Source organism: Rana temporaria, chromosome 1 (genome assembly GCF_905171775.1).
Source record: "Rana temporaria chromosome 1, aRanTem1.1, whole genome shotgun sequence".
NCBI classification, from domain to species: domain Eukaryota; kingdom Metazoa; phylum Chordata; class Amphibia; order Anura; family Ranidae; genus Rana; species Rana temporaria.
In genome coordinates, this window is record NC_053489.1 from 660,947,438 (window position 1) to 660,965,829 (window position 18,392).

Genomic DNA, 18,392 nt, shown 5'->3' on the forward strand with positions numbered 1-18,392 from the left:
GGCAAGGCTGGAGAGCAGATCTCATGCCGTGTACACACGACCGTTTTTAATGTCATGGAAACAAAACAACGTTTTTCTCGACATGATTCTTGTCAAGCCTGCCTTGCATACACACGATCGTGCAGGGGCGGACTGACAACTCATGGGGCCCCCGGGCAATAGAAGATTATGGGGCCCCCGGGCTTACAGATGGCCACCACGCCAGGAGGCAGTGCAGAGGCAGGGCAGCTAAAATCTCGGGATTTTCACATCAAAAGCATGTCGGTTTCAGACATATCAGGGACAGATGTAAAAAAAAAAAACACAGATTTTGACATACTGTCCCTGGTTTTATTGAGCTTGGCAACCCTGATGGGGCCCCCTAGTGGCATGGGGCCCTCGGGCAGTGCCCAAGAGTCCCAATGGTCAGTCCGCCCCTGCGATCGTGATAAAAAATACTCAAGCAAAGCTTGGTGATGTACAACGGCACTATAAAGGGGAAGTTCCATTCGAATGGCGCCACCCTTTGGGCTGATTATTCTAATTTCCCGTCTCATAACTTGCTTCTGAGCATGAGCGTTTTTTTCCCCTTTAAGCAAACGACGTAAAATTTGAAAAACGTCCATACTTAACATTGGTTGCGCCATCTTTTTGGTGGTTTATCTTACGCCTGAAAACCCCTTACGTAAACGGCGTATCTTTTCTGCGACGGCCGGGCGTACGTTCGTGAATAGGCGTATCTAGCTGATTTACATATTCTAGGTGTTAATCAGCGTACACGCCCCCTAGCGGCCAGCGTAAATATGCAGTTAAGATACGACAGCGTAGGAGACTTACGCCAGCCATATCTTAGCAACATTTAAGCGTATCTCAGTTTGAGCATATGCTTAAAGTTGCGATGGCACGGATTCGGACTTACGACGGCGTATCTACTAATACACCCGTCGTAAGTCTACCTGAATCTGGCCTTTACAGCGTGACGAATGTGCTATCTCCATTATGAACGCTAGTTTTACCAGAACGAGCGCTCCCGTCTCATAACTTGCTTCTGAGCATGCACTTTTTTTCCTGTCGTTAAAGCGTACACACGACCGTTTTTCACGATGAGAAAAAATAGAGCAGGTTCTAAATTTTTAATGCCCATTTTTCTCGTCATGAAAAACGGTCGAGTGTATGCGGCATCAGTAGGACAATATAACTTTGTAGAATAGCGTAGAAGAACGTCTTTTACTCACAATCAAAAATACAGGAAATTGTAGGTCTGTTCACTCCTAAACTCATTGTGCAAGTGTACTTCCCATCATCACTTTTGTCATCAGTGACTCCACCCTGCAAAAACAATGGACAGCAATACACAGGTTTTTTTTCCAGAAGAGTCCTGCAGCAAAATGCGCTCAGTTGTAGAACATTTCAGATTTTCATTTTTATTTACGGATTTTCGAATTTCCAAAATTTTGAATTTCCACAATTTCAGAAATTTACAATTTCCACAATTTCAGAAATGTAGAATTTCCAAAATTTCAGAAAATTCAGAATTTCCAAAATTTCAAAAAATTCAGAATATTCCAAAATTCCAAAATCCAAAAGCTCGCAAATTGAAAAATTCGGAAATTTCGGAATTAACAAATCTGTCAAAATGAATTAAACGAATTCGGAAGTAAACTAATTGCACGTCTACGTACATGTTAAACAATGTTTGTGAGGCACAGAGGGTCAAATTTAGACACCACATCCCATGAAAATATTAAAGAAGGAAATGGGAAGGGTAACAAACCCTGACTCAGACAACCAGTCGCAGATACCAACATACCAACTGCTGGGAGCCATAGCTCTAACAGGTCCCTGCCAAGTATATGTTTGCCCCATACTAACCTACCAGGTCCTTGTAAAAGCCCTTGAACACGGGCGGATCCATTTTTAGACATCGGCTTGCTTAGCGGGGGATGGCTCCGTTATTCCCCACTGAGCTGGCGGATGACAAGTATGTCTCTGCACACTGTGCAGAAACTGACCTGTCAGATCTCCGCTTTCCTCTATTGGGGGGGATCGGATGAAAACTGACCGTCTGTCCGTTTTCATCCGATCCAATAGACAGATGGAAAGTAGGGTTTCTATCCGTCTGGATTTAGCGGTGCGAGGCGGATCGGATATCAGCGGACATGTCACCACTGGCATCCGTCACTCCATAGAGATGTATGGAGCATTCGTTCAGGTCCGCCTGAAATTTGGCTTTTAGACCCCTTTCACACTGAGGAGTTCTTTAGGCGGTACAGCGTTAAAAATAGCGCTGCTATACCGCTGAGGCGATGCGCTGGCAGCAGAGAAAAAAATCTCCTGCAAGCAGCATCTTTGGAGCGGTGAGAGGAGCGGTATGTATACCGCTCCTTCCCATTAAAAACAAAGGGAAACCGTGGGAATAACGTCGGCAATGCGCATTGCGGGCGGTATTAACCCTTTATCGGCCGCTAGCGGGGGTTAATACCGCACCGCTAGCGGCCGAATCCCGCGGCAATTCCGACGGTATAGCGCCGCTATTTTTAGCGGCGCTATACCGCCACAGCGCCTCCCACCCCAGTGTGAAAGGGGCCTTAGTGAATGTAACGAATACAAATTTATCCGAAGTTACCAATTATCAAAAATAACGAATGCCACATCTAAATGAATGGACGTTTTATTATTTATTATTAATTTGTTCCATTCCATTTGTTTAGATGCAGCATTTGTTGTTTCGGATAATTCGTAACTTCAGATAAATTTGTATTCGTTACATTCACTAACAGCCAAGCTTGAAAGGACATTTCAACACTTAGGCCTCGTACAGACGACCGGACTGTTCGCTGAAATCGGTCCGCCGGACCGTTTTCAGCGGACATGTCTGGCCGGAGATTTCTGTCTGATGGTTGTACACACCATCAGACAGAAATCCGCGCGTACACCATCCGCGGGGACGTGGCCGCGCCGTCACCGCGATGATGACGTGGCGACGTGCGCGGCCCTGGAAGTTCAATGCTTCCACGCATGCGTCAAAGTGATTCGACGCATGCGAGGGATGGCGGCCGCTCGGACATGTACGGTGAGTCTGTACAGACGACCGAACATGTTCGACGGACAGGATTCCAGCGGACATGTTTCTTAGCATGCTAAGAAACATTTGTCCGCTCGAAAACGGTCGGGTGGACATATGTCCGCTGGAAACCTGTCCGCTCGGCCGTACAGACGACCGAACATGTCTGCTGAAACTGGTCCGCGGACCAGTTTCAGCAGACATGTTCGGTCGTCTGTACGAGGCCTTAGACTAGTTAGTTATTATTAGTTAGTTATTATTTCAAATCTTACTGATTTTCATTCTTTTTTTTTTGAGTTTTCGGATTTTCGAAAATTCTAAAATCGAAAATTCGAAATTCCAAAATTCGAAAATCTGAAGATTAGAAAATCAGAAATTCCAAAATTAGAAAATCGGAGATTAGAAAATTCACAATTCCAAAATTAGAAAATCCTGAAATTCGAAACTCTGGAAAATCTAAAATTTGGAAATTTGAAAATCGCAAATGAGAAAATTAAAAAATGTACAGAATTTTCAAAAAAAGCATAAAAAGGGATGTAACGAAAACGAACAAATTTTTTGGCAGCGCACTTGTCTACATGCAACCTAACCTAAGAAAGTTAAAGTATTGGGGCATTGAGATGAATAGCTCAGAGATCTCTGTAATCCGTTGTAGAATATCAGAGAGATTCTGCATATGAATATGAAAAATACATAAATAATGAGTGTAGGATTTGAATGATACTTTGGATAAAAACAGAACTGTCCCTCTGGATGATCGAGGGGGAATGATCAGATTACCCACATCACAAAAATGATTACAACACCGCACAGGCTGCTTGTTACTCACTAGTGCCCCCTCTAGGTCAAAGACAGCCGCCGCTCCAGTCTTTTCCTGAGGCTCCATTCTACGCCTCCACCTCCGTCTGCGGAAACTGTCGGTTTTGCGGTACTTCAGGTGAAACCGCCATCCGAATAGAGAGGTGTATTCCCAGCCTTCACTCTCTGCCTCATCGGGCTTATGCTGCAAGAGATGGGAGAGTGAGCATTCAAAATTACAAATCCTGTGAACAATTTCAATCTGTTAACTGTGAATACTATTCAGAAAGTAATGCAACTGTGCTACATTAAGACTCTGTATACTGCAATCTATCCATATACCGTGTTTCCCCGGGTCTTATATTAATTTTGGCAACAAAAGACACAGTAGGGCTTATTTTCGGGGTAGGTCTTACCATGTAATGTGACGTCTTCTCTCCCTCTCCCTCTGACAGGAATCCTCAATGTGAAGTTAAAATGCTTGTAAAATCCTATAATCCTGTAACAGGGGCTCCGTGCGCCGTTTCTTCCCTGTAATGCATTCTACGCTGGAACGCATTACGGCGATCACGCAATGACGTCATGGCCCCGCGCCGCATGCGTTCCAGCTTGGAAAGCGGAAGTGAGCCGCTACTTACGGCGGTTCTCTTGAATTAGTGCGATGCACTGCACATGGTTACCTGCCTATAAAGGCATTCAGCTTATACACAAGCCCTGTTCTATTATTGTCAGCCGTACCGCTCTCCACGCTACAATACAGCTGTCTTTGCTGCCATACTGGACATCAACTTAGGCTGCAACATTATGGCCAGCTAGCAAAAGACCTTCACTACGTCCAGGCTGCCATCGCTACGGACAACCTAAGAGATCTTCCTTGCTGAAACCCTACTCTACGGAATCTACCTACTTGCTACACTGAAGCCCTACAAACGGATAAGTAGCAATTGTGTCACTTGTAGTTCTACCGAAATATCTGCTGCATACTTTCCACCTAAAACAATTGCTGATATTTACTATGACTTGTGGCTATTAACATACTACTTGGGATAGACTGTTGTGCCTATGACTGTTTGCTAAGGAATATCTTAAAGGGACATCTACTCACAAATTACCTGAACTATATTTGCCTTTTATATGCAACTATTTGTTGTCTCTACAACTCCTATTTTACTACGAGCTACATTGCCTCTCATATGCAACTAGTAGTTGTCTCTACAGCTTCTATTTACTATGAGCTATATTGCCTGTCATATGTAACTATTAGTTGTCTTAACAACTCCTATTTACTACGTGCTTGACATAAGTGTATACTATAATTTTAAACGCTAAGCTCTGGTCGCATGTTGTAATGCGTCCATCCTTAGTAGCTCAACGCCTTTCTTTATGTGAGAGAGAGATAATGTAGAGAACCCCCAAACTCCTGTTTGTGTAGAGTGATGCCTGGGGCCCAATACTGAATTCTCACATAAAGAAGAGCATTGAAATCCTTGCTAACCGCAATTGTGGGTCACTCCGTTCACCAGAGCTGTTACAAATCCACTCTATTACAGTATTATATAATGTACAATGTGTGTTTCTGTAATATAATTGTCCCAAATACCTTTGTTATAGCGCTGCTCTGCACTTCTGTGACCCGTCCGAGCTCTCTTCACCGCATTTATATTACAGAAACACAAACATTGTACATTATATACAACTGTAATATAGTGGATTATAGGATTTTACAAACATTTTAAACTAGGGCTTATTTTTGGGGTAGGGCTTATATTGCAGCCCTCCTGGAAAATAGCGCTAGGTCTTATTTTCGGGTAGGTCTTATTTTTGGGGAAACACGGTAGTTTCCATTTAACACTGAATTGCAGCACATAGATGTAAACCAACCATGTAGAAAACAATTGGATTTCAACTTAAAATCCATTTTCATGCAGCAAAGTGCACCAGTTTTGCTGCATGACAACAGACAAGTGTAAATAGGCCTTCAGACAAACACAAAATGGACGGGGTGGATAGAGTGGGGAAGGGTTTAAACACCTAAATGTTTACACTGAGAAAATGTATAATTTTAAGAAAAAAAAAGTAATTTTAAAATTGATGGCAGAAACACATCTCAAAAAAGTTGGGACAGGGCCATGTTTATCACAGTGTAGCATCTCGTCTTCTTTTAGCAGACCTCTGTAATCGTCTGGGAACTGAGGAGACCAGTTGCTGGAGTTTTGGAAGAAGAATGTTGTCCCATTCTTGCGTGACATAGGATTTTAACGGCTTAACAGTCCTGGGTCTTCTTTGTCAAATCTTTTACTTCAAGATGCGCTAAATATTTTCTATTGAAGAAAGGTCTGTACTGCAGGCAGGCCAATTAAAGTAGAAGTAGGACCAATGCTCTTTCGGCCCTACTTCTTCTGTGGGTCACATTGGTGCACTTAGTTCTGCACTACCGTGACCCATTTTTAGCAAACAACGGGCTAAAAACTCATGTTGCCAGACATCACTCAAACAGTCCAGGCTCTGGATCAACACATATGCCTGGACCGGCAGCTGACTCAGCTTTTCAGCAAGCTGCTGGGAGACTGAGCCCTCCAGTGAGCAGGGCAGAGAGCCGGTGACCGACTTTTCAGTGAAGACCAAGTACTGAGTGGTCAGCAGTCTTTGATTATTATTATTATACAGTCAGTCATTGGCTCTCTGCTTTGCACTTCCAGCGCTCACTGTGCAGGGGTTGGGAGGGCCTGGCTTGGGCTCTCAGTGGTGCACTGAGAGGCTGAGCCAGTTGTCGGTCCAAACATTCTTAGAACCTTCTTTTCCTAAGATTTTTCATTCTAAATTCTACCCATCTATGGCCAGCTTTAGACAGCTTCACCAGGCCACGCCTTTCCCTTCCAAAGAATACCCCTGTGTTCCTTTTCCAGCGAGAACGCAACATTTTGGATTCTCTCTTTACTTTCATGTCCATTAATAGTGGTAACCACAAACAGAGAATGTGAATCTCTCCATAGAGGACACAGACAGCAATACAAATCCTAATAAAGCTCCACCTTCTTACTATTCTAAAGTGCAAAAAAAGAAAAGCTTTTGCACTGCTTTAACGATTTTCTTAGACCTACATAACTAGGAGAAAGGTAGAGATTTTTACCCTTTCCAGTCCATCTTTAACATTATCATAGTATATAAAAACAAGAGACGGTCCACCCACCTTCTTTAGTATCTCGATCTGCTTAGGATCTCTCCTGCGTAGCCTGAACCAGCGCCTTCTGCGGCTCGTGTGATACATCTTCTCAGATGGCCCCCAGGATTTAGGTTTGCGATCTGGCGGAATGGTTATACCGTATTCCCAGCCTGCAACGGTTAGGAGAGAAATGTGTCATCTCCATTACATGAGCCCAGAGCACATAATCCTAGGATGACCATTGTAATGTTTTTTTGTTTATGTGAAATCTTTAATGATATTATCACCTATTATCAATACTAGATCTAAAAACATTCTAGCCAAAACTAAGTAGTTGAAGGCATTGATTATTTCCCACCTTGACTACTGCAACTCTCTCCTTAACGGCCTACCCTTAAGCAGGCTATTCCCCCTTCAGTCTATTATGAATTCTGCTGCTAGACTAATACACCTCACTAACCGATCCGTGACTGCTACTCCTCTCTGCCAATCCCTTCACTGGCTTCCCCTACCCCACTGTGTAAAAGTTAAAATGCTAACCATAACCTACAAGGCCATTCACAACATCGCCCCCATCTACATCACCAACCTCATCTGCAGATATCACCAAAATCGTCCCCTCCGCTCCTCCCAGGACCTCCCAGAGCCTCTCCCATCCTCTGGAACTCCCTGCCCCGGTATGTCTGATCAGCCCCTACCCTGTCCACCTTTAGGAGATCCCTAAAAACTCATTTATTCAGGGAAGCCCATCCCACGCCCACCTAACAACTGTCCTCGAGCCACTCTATCAAATTATTTTCTGCAGTTATTACCTTTTGTACCACCACCCCCTCCCTTTAGAATGTAAGCTCTACGAGCCGGGCCCTCCTTTACCTTCTGTATTGAACTTACTGTAATTGTGCTGTCCCCATATACATTGTATTGATGGCCTCCTGAGCCCCTTAGGGAAAGAGAGCCTTGACTGATGGGGGCATGGCCAGGTACAGAACAAGGTGGTGGTCACCCAAGGATTGGTTGTAAGGGGAATGGGATGGGCCCGAGCTCGGGTATAAGTGTTGCCCCGGGGAATTCTGGGTTATTCAAGAACGTGTTTGGAAGAGCTGCCCACCCTCCCGCCCCTTTTTCGATGGTATGTCACAGCTTGCTGCGGTTTCTTGACCTTGCCAGCCAGCATAAAATGGCTGTAATGGGCCATGCCCTTGATGGAAATCGGAAATAGGCGGCCTGTCCAGCACTTATGGTAAGGACAGGCCCTTCCCCCTCTTTGGAATTGTGTGCTCACAGTACAACTGTGACTGGCACTGGTTACAATGTGTTCACATGTTTATGTTTGGTTTTTAATAAAGCTGTGGCCTTGCCCTTTCCAACCTAATGGTTGTAGGTGTGTTTATTTAATAGGGTGAGGGGGCAAGGGGGAAGGTTTCTATACATCTAGGTTACAGTTAATTGTATCTGGGCTCATTGCGCCTCAGCAGTCAAGTGCTGCGTAACCTGTTGGCGCTATATAAATCGTGTATAATAATAATAATGATAGGAAACCTTTTGGTTAGCTGGGGCAAACATGTTATAAGTTGTAAAACTAGGTACTAAAATGCAAATACTTTATTGATGAACGGCTTTTTAAAGAGTCAGTCTACCAAACGTTAATGTTTTAGTTATATGTAAAGCATGGTGAGCTGAGTAAGCCCTTCACTTATTATGTCGTGGATATTCCAGCAGTGAGATCTTCCTGCTATAATTCCCGACCCTACTCCTGTCCACCTTGGAGTTTTGAGTGTTTTTACACACCCGTGTTCTGGCTCCTTGTGTTACATTTTCCATGATATAAAATACATTTAAAAAAAAAAACACCAGGAATGGTGGAAGCCCCCATAATGGGCACAGCAGGTGTTCAGACTTGGGGAGATCTCACCAATAGAACCCCCAGACAGACAGATCAAAAGCTCATCAAACACACTTGTCAAGCTGAGATCTGTTGTAATATGTTGGCCGATTTATGTGGAATGTTATATATATATATATATCTATATATATATATAGATAGAGATATATATAGATATATATATATATATATATATATATATATATATATATATATATATATAGATATATAGATAGATATATATATAATGTTGTATTATTGTGTTATAAGTCCAAAATTGACCAGGCCAGATTTCAGTCCAGGATTGTCAATTGTCAGTGTGCAGGGGTCCAGGATGAAACTATTTTGCAACCATTACTCAGGCCACATGTAATCTAATTACATATTAGAGGGAGCTTATTGGTATGCAAGGATGTATACTAATTAGCTCCCTAGTACTAATTAGTGACTCCGGCTGGGAGTGACAATTACCTGTCACTCTGAAAGACAGGATGTAGATCAAAGACAGCCAATCAAATTGCTCAGCTATTCAGTGGATAGAGAATATAAACTTGAAGGTGAGCCTTGTCACTCAGAGAATATACTCCTTCTCTGCATTAATATATGTTGGTCTGGATGTGATCAGAATATGTATTCTCTGAGAAATATGGCACGGGTCTGAGATGAGACTTTGAATTACTCTGTTGGATTTTGTATCATCTGTGGAATTTGGACTTTGTTCGTTATTGGAAGTTAATTAAAATGCGTTCTCTGGAGAGCCTGTGTGTTGCTGCGGAACAATATAATTTATAGTCATCATACTATACATCTATATCACTACATTTGTTATTCGTTCGTTATTGGAAGATCCATTAAATGCCTTCTCTGGATTTTATATCACTACAAGATCATGTGAGGGCATCAGTGGGAAGATTCATGGAGTCTGGAAAGTTTTTCTGTCTGTTTATATTACCCTTCATACTCAGCTGCATTTATAGCACAGGTCAACATCTACATTGCATCTAGTGCTCTACAAATGTCCACTGAATCTGCTGCTATGTGGTCAGGAACATCTTTGGGTTCAGTTATTTTGGTGATATCCAGCTGGCTAAGGTTAAAACTGAACCTAAATCTGCATCCTCACCTTGTTCATCCACGGCTCGATTAATATCTGTAGACCATTCAACATCCTCCCATTTCCACCCTGGAGGACATTCAATCTCGTTTTTTGCGAGAACTTTCTCCCCATTCTGAAAAACATGTGAGAGTAATCACAGTGAAAAGGATTTTTTAATTACATATTTTTTTTTTTTTTATGATTTTTTTTTAACACACTGTGACCAGAGCAATATAATGTTACCATAGTAACATTGCACTACTCTGGGGAAGAGATTTCTACACATTATTATTGCTTATAACAGTAAATTACATTGCTATAAGCAAGCATTTTACTGAATGAAACGTATTCATTTAGTTTGTTTTGTTGTGATTAGCTGTGATTGGTCAAAGCTAATCACATGGTACAGATGGACTGAGATTGGCCCTGTCTGTACCATGTGATCACATTGACCAATCACAACAAGCAACACAATTGTACACAATGAATGGCATGAAAGGAAGCCATCCTTTGTTTACAACTGTCATGTGACCTGCTGTGATTGGTCACAGCGGTCATATGGTACCGGCAGCAAGCCGGTACACTGATCAGTCATTGGCTGTGTCCGGTGAACATCGCATGACGTTCACTCAGAATGGTAAAGCCACTGCTTGGCCGCCATTCTGTTATAGGTCGGGCCGGAACGCGTTAAAGGGGTTGTAAAGGTTCATGTTTTTTCATCTTAATGCATCCTGTGCATTAAGATGAAAAAACATCTGTTGATTACTGGCCCCCCAGCCCCCCGTTTTACTTACCTGAGCCCTGGAAAGTCCCACGTTGCGAATGCACTCGATCTTTGCCAAGGCTTATCGGCTCGTCATTGGGTAGATTAAAAGCAGCGCAGCCATTGGCTTGCGCTGCTGTCAATCAAATCCAATGACGCAGGGGCAGGACCGAGTCATACACTCAGCGGCTATGTACGCTGAGTGTATAACATAGGAGCGCACCCGCAAGGTAACCCCCTCGGGAGAGAGCTTCCCAGAGGGGGTTAGCTATTGCGGGGAGGAGTCGAGAGAGCCACCGAGGGACCCCAGAAGAGGACGATCGGGGGCCACTTTGTGCAAAATGAACTGCACAGTGGAGATAAGTATGAGATGTTTGTTATTTAAAATAATAAAAACTGAACCTTTACAATCACTTTAAAGGATATTACAGTACTACATTTTCTAGGTCTGTGAATAAGACAGCTAGGTGATTGGCAGTCTTTGTCCAGGACCAATTATATGTATGTGAGTTATTATATACAAGTGGGCGCGACTAGCTGTGACATACGGCAGCTTTCCATTAGTTTCATTGACCTGCCTATCTGCAGCTAATCACAGGAACCCCTGCGTAATCACGGGCAAGGTGCATTCACAAGTCTGGATGCACCCTTAGGGTTTGCACAAAACCGGTTCTGGATTACTGTGAATGCTACTGGTTAATTCACCCACCAATCTCAAGCAAGTCTTTTTATGTTCCCCACTTCCACTCAACACTGCCAATTGTCATAGAGTGAAGTTACACATTAATCATACATTAATTTACACAGTAAGAAGATCTGCTATACCACATCAGAGTAGGCGTCATTCATGTGTATCCACTGTCCACCGGGTAGGCGGGCCTGGTTCTCAAACACTTCCTCTACAAAGCTCATGTGACCGGCGTCTGTGTCATACAACAACCTGCCGAAAGAGCAAAGATGTCACCATCCGGGAGCCGATGACCGTGCAAGACACATACAAAGTATACATGAGCAGGGACCAAAGGGGAAACAAATGGGTAAAATGAAAAGCAATAAGGTAATAAGAAGAATTTTAAATGCTTACTTTTAATTCTCTGTGCTGGTCTAGCTCCTCCACCCCTCTCTTCCCCTTTCCTACATCACCTTTAATGTAGCTGAGGGGGGAGAAGTGAATGCAGTGGCGGTGTGTCCATTAAGGGCGCACAGGTGCCACCCCCTCTCTCCAGCCACCCCTCTCTAAGACCAACAAATAGATGAAAGCTGTAAAAGCGATGTTCCTTAGCGTTCTTATGATACGGCCGCCGTCTCTTCTCTCTCCTCCACTCCGCGATCCCTGGGAGAATAGCTCCCATTCAACCCCACCTGCCGACAGTGCTCACCCACCCCCCCACTCCGAGGCAGCCCACGTTCGCCAGCTGTCAGAGGACTCACCTTGCTGGACGTGGTGTTGGTTGCCTTGGTGCGCGCCCGCCGATGTGCGCTGATGTATGCACTCCGGTGCGCACTGTTGTGCATGCCCCTGTGTGCGCTGGTTCACGTACCGCACTGCGGGAGCGTGTGCCTGTGTGCGGTGGTGTTTCTGTGCACGCGTGTACGTGAACGTGTGCCGCTTGGCACCAAACAGTCCATTTAGATTCCTGGAATACTTAAAACCAGTGCTGTCTGACCTTCAGAACCCTGTCACCCTTGTCCCTGTTACCTGCTTGACCTGTGACCTTCTGACCACCCGGCTTGTTACCTGGATTCTCCCTGTCTTCCGCCTGCATCTGACTTCGGCTTGTCCTGACCTTGCATCTGCCTGCTCCACTGTACCTCGCTGCCTGACCATTGCCGACATTGCCTGTGACCTGACCAATCTACTCTGCTCCTGCTCAGCTCCTAGCTCCAGGGGTTCTACCAGCCTGCCCGCTGTCTGAGCGGATTACCAACCTCTTCTGCATCTGGTTCCTGAGGTGCTTCTCTGCAACAAGCCACCAGGCTCTCATACCCTTCCACACTCCCGTGCCTCCTGTCTCCACTACCAGGGGTCGCGAGTCGGATCCATAAGGGAGACTTTTCTCTGCTCCATTGGGCTCGTCGACCAGGTACGTGCAAGTCTGCAACCAGCCCTCATTTTTCACTAGCAAACTGCGAGTGGAAAATTTGAGGTCTGCTCTATTATATTACTTTTAGAACTCAAACCCCTTAAACCCCCCCTTCTTGCACAAATCCCCTGAATCACCACTCATAACACACCTCCCCAGATTTACCCTCATAGGACGATTCTTACCCACTGCCTCCCCGAAAATTTCCTGTCTCAACACAAAATCCCTGCACCCCCAATCTCCGTTATATAATGGGGATAGCAATACTTCAGGTCCTACTGCTGTAAGCAGGAAGAAGGAGCGCAATTGAAACCTGGGAACACAGTGGGCCAGATTCAGAAAGAGATACGACGGCGTATCTCCTGATACGCCGTCGTATCTCTGAGTTCCGACGGTCGTATCTATGCGACTGATTCAGAGAATCAGTTACGCATAGATATCCCTAAGATCCGCCAGGTGTAAGTGTTTTACACCGTCAGATCTTAGGCTGCAATTCCAGGCTGGCCGCTAGGTGGCGCTTCCGTATTTTTACGCAAGGAATATGCAAATGAGGATTTATGCCGATTCAGAAACGAACGACCGCCCGGCGCTTTTTTTTTACGTAGTTTGCGTTCGGCTTTTTCGAGCGTATAGTTACCTCTGCTATATGAGGGGTAGCTAATGTTAAGTATGGCCGTCGTTCCCGCGCCGAGTTTTGAAATTTTACGTCGTTTGCGTAAGTTGTTCGCGAATACGGCTGGACGTAATTTACGTTCACGTCGAAAGCAATGACGTCCTTGCGACGTCATTTAGAGCAATGCACACTGGGATATTTTACGGACGGCGTTCATGCGCCGTTCAAATATTACGTCAAAAACGCGGGGTCAACACACATTTAAATAAAACACGCCCCCTACATCCCCATTTGAATTACGCGGCCTTACGCCGCAACACATACATTACGCCGCCGTAACTAAGGGCGCAAGTTCTTTCTGAATTAAGAACTAGTGCCCAAAGTTAGAGCGGCGTAACGTATCTCAGATACGTTACGCCGGGCGGACAGATACGCCAATGTATCTGAATCCAGCCCAATGTATTTTTTTCTTTTTTTGTTAGGAAGGCGACATCCAGGAAAAGTTTGAATGAGCAAGAGAACAAAATGTCCATTATCATTTCCCGCTGGTGAACTCACGTCTTTTCAGGGCTGATGAACCAATCTCCAGCCCAGTTCCATCCGCTTGAAGGCTTGAAGCTGTCCTTCGGTAGTTTGATCTTCCCAGTTACGTCAGAGAACTTGGGGTAGGTAAGTCCTGTGGTCCCCCAGTTGCCCACAAGAGCCAGTTTGGTCTGGTTCTCATACTATGAGAAAAAAAAATTGTGTACACAGTCTGCCAAACAGTACAGTCAGCAACGCATGCAAAAAATCTATATTTTGATGCTTTGCAACAATAGAGTGGTGGTATTTAATTGATATTGATAAGGATTGCAGTGGTTAGGGAGGTGCCCCATTGGAATTGTCTGTATTGGTATTAACTCATCACACATCAACTGCCTACTAGTGCATACTTCCCTATGATGTGACAGACAGGCCTTCACTAAATGGAATTTCCTCTTGGTTTACTGCAGAATCATGAAGGTAGCTGCCCCCCCCCCCCCCCATCATGTATATCCAACAGACTCTAGGCTGCTACCATGGTTGCCTTGATGATGAGCTACCATGTTTCCCCAAAAATAAGACCTACTCCAAAAATAAGACCTAGCACTATTTCCCAGGAGGGCTGCAATATAAGCCCCACCTCGAAAATAAGTCCTAGTTTAAAAATGCTTGTAAAATCCTATAATCCACTCCATTACAGTACTATATAATGTACAATGTGTGTGTTTCTGTAATATAATTGCGGGGGAAGAGAGCTCCGGCGGGTCACAAAAGCACAGATTGGCGCTATAACAAAGGTATTTGGCACGTTTATATTACAGAAACACACACATTGTACATTATATAATACTGTAATAGAGTAAATTATAGAATTTTACAAGCATTTTAACTCAGTTCACACTGGGGATTCCTGTCAGGCAGGGAGAGAGAGGGGGAGAGAAGACGGCATATTACATGGTAAGACCTACCCCGAAAATAAGCCCTACTGTGTCTTTTGTTGCCAAAATTAATATAAGACCCGGGATTATTTTCGGGGAAACACGGTAGCTCTGGCGCTAAATTTCATCAAATCCTAAATATGTGTTATATGAAAGAAGCTAAAAGAAATATACAATGAGCTAGACAAATAAGACAGACTGAATTTATTCATATCACCTAAATACTTTGCCAAAAGAAAAAAAAAACTAGTGCCTGATAGGCTAATGTCACATGGGTGATCTTAAAGCGTTACTAAACCCACAACAGTAAAATCAGTCTGGATATTCAGTAAAGCATGCTTGTTATACTCACTGTGGAACCTAAGGGGTTAAAAGTGGGTGTAACCCCATTCTGTAGGCTTGTACCTACAGGTAAATCTATAATAAGCCTTACTTGTAGGTACTATGAATATCTCCTAAACCTTTACATTTTAGAAGATATTCACACTTCATGCAGACAGTGATGTCACCGGCGCATGCGCTCTGAAGGGACGGTATACCAGTATCATCTCTTCAGAGCTCCGTGCCGCGGTCTGTGACTCCCGTGCGCATGCGTGGGAGTGACCTTATTGCAGCGCGACCAGACATTTGGAGGACGTGAACCCAGAAGTAAGACCGAGTGAAGATGGAAGCGTCTGTCAGCTCACAGCGCGGTGGTGCATGGCTTCGTCCTAAGGTAAGTATTTCATAATGTGCTAGTATGCGATCGCTCGTCTTCCGCTGCCGACGTCGCTGGACTCCAGAACAGGTAAGTGTCCATTTATTAAAATTCAGTAGCTGCAGTATTTGTAGCTGCTGGCTTTTACTATTTTTTTTTTTAATGTTGGAACTCTGCTTAATAGAATTGCTCCCTCACTAGCAGGACCAGCACAATGTCACCCCCTCAGTGACCGGTTACCAGTGAGCAAGATTCAGCAGAATTTGGTGCCAACAAGTGAGCGATTCCACAGAAGTGGAGGGTTCTTTTGTGCATCTCTGCCACTTGCAATGTGTCATCCATATGACATCAGCCTTAAAGTGGAACTATATATGTGAAGATAGAGGGCGCTAGATACTAAACACAATTAACAATTAATTAGTGCAAAGTGCCAAACCAAATAATCAGCCGCCTGATTAAAGAATGGATGATAATTATACAAACATATGTGGAAAATATGTAGAAATAAAATTAACTAAAAATATAAATTAAAGTCCCAAAATATTGCAGACAGCGCTGCACATTTAGTGATAAATGTGATTCAATGTGATCAGATATAGAGAGTCTTTATAGTCCCAATAATATAAAGAAGATTTTCCAATACTCTTCAGTTAAAGTGATCTTCTTAGAAGGAAAAAAAAGTGCCACCACCACACTTATAATCTTCAATTCCACCCAAGGTGCTTTGTAAATATAGTGCTCTTACCAGAGCTTGTTGACCACTTTAGTGAAAAAGATGGTCATACAAGCTTATGCAGGATTGTGCCTGCGCACATGAGGATATGGAAAAACCGATAATAGATCCAGGAGCTCCAAATGGGATATATATGCAAAAAAGAAAACCAGGAAGATGCCAATAGCGTGATAACGTTTTAATTAAAAAATCATTAAAAACATGGAAAACAGCCAAATGGCCTCTTACTTCAAAGGGTGCCCACCCGGCACTGAGGCTGTATACTTGCTACCGCCAATATGCGGTTCAAATTAAGGGCTCTAGGGGAGGAAGCTGCCGCCGTCACACCACCATAGGAACCTCGCTGTCGACACCACAGAGCGGGGGGACGTCACGTGACCAGGACCGCCTCAGACGTACGTTTCGTTGTTAGAACGTCTTCAGGGGGGCGTGCCTGGTCACTGATGCATCATGGTATTTGTAGTATGTAAGGGCCGCTTAAAGTGGAACTAGACTCACATCTGCTGCAGTGACATTTGCAAGTTCCCTCACCACTGCTGACATCTCCCAGCTTCTTCTGGGTTTGGGATCCATATAAAACAACACATCTAACACTGCCCTGTCTCACAGAGTGACAACACTGCTGCTCCATTTTACTGCAGAACAAACAGCGTTGTCACCCCGAGGGGAAAAAAAATCTACTGGCTGAGTCCTCACATAATAAAACTGTCATACGAGGGACAATTGGAAACTGACATGCCTCATTTATCTCTCATAATACTTATTTTGCCCAAAACTCAATACTTACTGTTTCAGCAAAGACAGAGAGCTTGCCCTGAGCAGACTGGTTAAATTTTGTTTGGTGCACGGCCAGTCCAAACCACAGCTGAACCCGGACCTGAGCTGGCATCTTGGCTCCTTTATTACCCGCTTGTGGGTACTGAAAAACAAAACAGATACGTATAATAAAGTTTATTCATGCCAACATTGCATACCTGTGTCCTTTAAGCCAGTGTTTCTCAACTCTGTCCTCAAGTACCCCCAACAGGCCATGTTTTCAGGTTTTCCTTTTCTTTGCACAGCTGCTTTAAATCAATATCAATGACATGGTAAGCTATTTTATCTAAGGGAAGTTCCCAAAACATGGCCCGTTGGAGGTACCGTATATACTCGAGTATAAGCCGAGTTTTTCAGCAAATTTTTTTTGTGCTAAAAATGCCCCCCTGACGTCATCGATCGAGTCTTCCTATAAAAGGGATCACTCGATCGATGCAGCCGCCACAGTGAAGCACGGGGAAGCCGTGTTTACATACGGCTCTCCCCGTTCTTCAGCTCCGGGGAGCAATCGCGAGGGGGCGGCTAGAAATGAATAGCCGCGCCCTCGTCCCAGATTGCTCCCCGCGGGTTTCCCGACCGCCGCATGTACCGGGGGGGGGGGGGGGTCCCGATCGGACCCCCGACCCCGGGAAAGGCGGGGACGTACATGTACGCCCATATGCCTGTACGTGCCATTCTGTTGACGTACATATACATGCAGCGGGCGTTAACCAGTTAACGCATGTCTTGTTCATAAAGCAGCCTATTAAATTGAATAGGCTGCCCTACATAAAACGCCCGGAAATGAGCGTGCACCCACCGTAGTGTGAACCAAGACTTAGGCTGTGTACAAAAGGTAGAGAGAAGTGTTTGAGGTCAGTTTTTCTTGAAGCTGCAGAGGGAAAGGAAGAAACATACTTTGAGAAAGATGGTCTGGAGTTCCCCACAGTTCTTGCCACAACACATGGGGCCATTGCTGGAGTAAAGGACTTCGTAGGCTGGCATTCTGTAGTAAGCCACGCGCTTGCCTCCTTGTAACATCCAAATAAGTATATCCGGCAGACTGTTCTGTGGCTGTGAAACGAAATAAAAAAAAACAAAATATTAGTGCACCGTCCAACACACACATCACAAAATACAGCTCAAAATTGGAAAACTATGGAAAGCCAACCATGACATAGACAAGTTTTATTAACGTTCTGTATTATATGCCCAGAGACGTAAACGTAACACTAGCCAAGGAGGAAAAATATGGGAAAGGCCGC

General features: G+C 44.3%; 1 protein-coding gene across 6 annotated transcripts in view; it reads right to left on the reverse strand.

The window, feature by feature from the left end:
- DYSF (dysferlin) overlaps positions 1-18,392 on the reverse strand; it is a 412,823-nt gene that overhangs the window by 106,583 nt on the left and 287,848 nt on the right. For all 6 annotated transcript variants that reach the window (XM_040335540.1, XM_040335536.1, XM_040335537.1 and 3 more), the window contains 8 exons: positions 18,046-18,201; positions 17,120-17,251; positions 14,001-14,167; positions 11,571-11,685; positions 10,010-10,115; positions 7,032-7,174; positions 3,873-4,046; positions 1,215-1,308 (listed from right to left, as the gene is read on the reverse strand). In XM_040335540.1, coding sequence (XP_040191474.1) covers positions 1,215-1,308; positions 3,873-4,046; positions 7,032-7,174; positions 10,010-10,115; positions 11,571-11,685; positions 14,001-14,167; positions 17,120-17,251; positions 18,046-18,201 — 1,087 coding nt within the window. The remainder of the gene's footprint in view (positions 1-1,214; positions 1,309-3,872; positions 4,047-7,031; positions 7,175-10,009; positions 10,116-11,570; positions 11,686-14,000; positions 14,168-17,119; positions 17,252-18,045; positions 18,202-18,392) is intronic.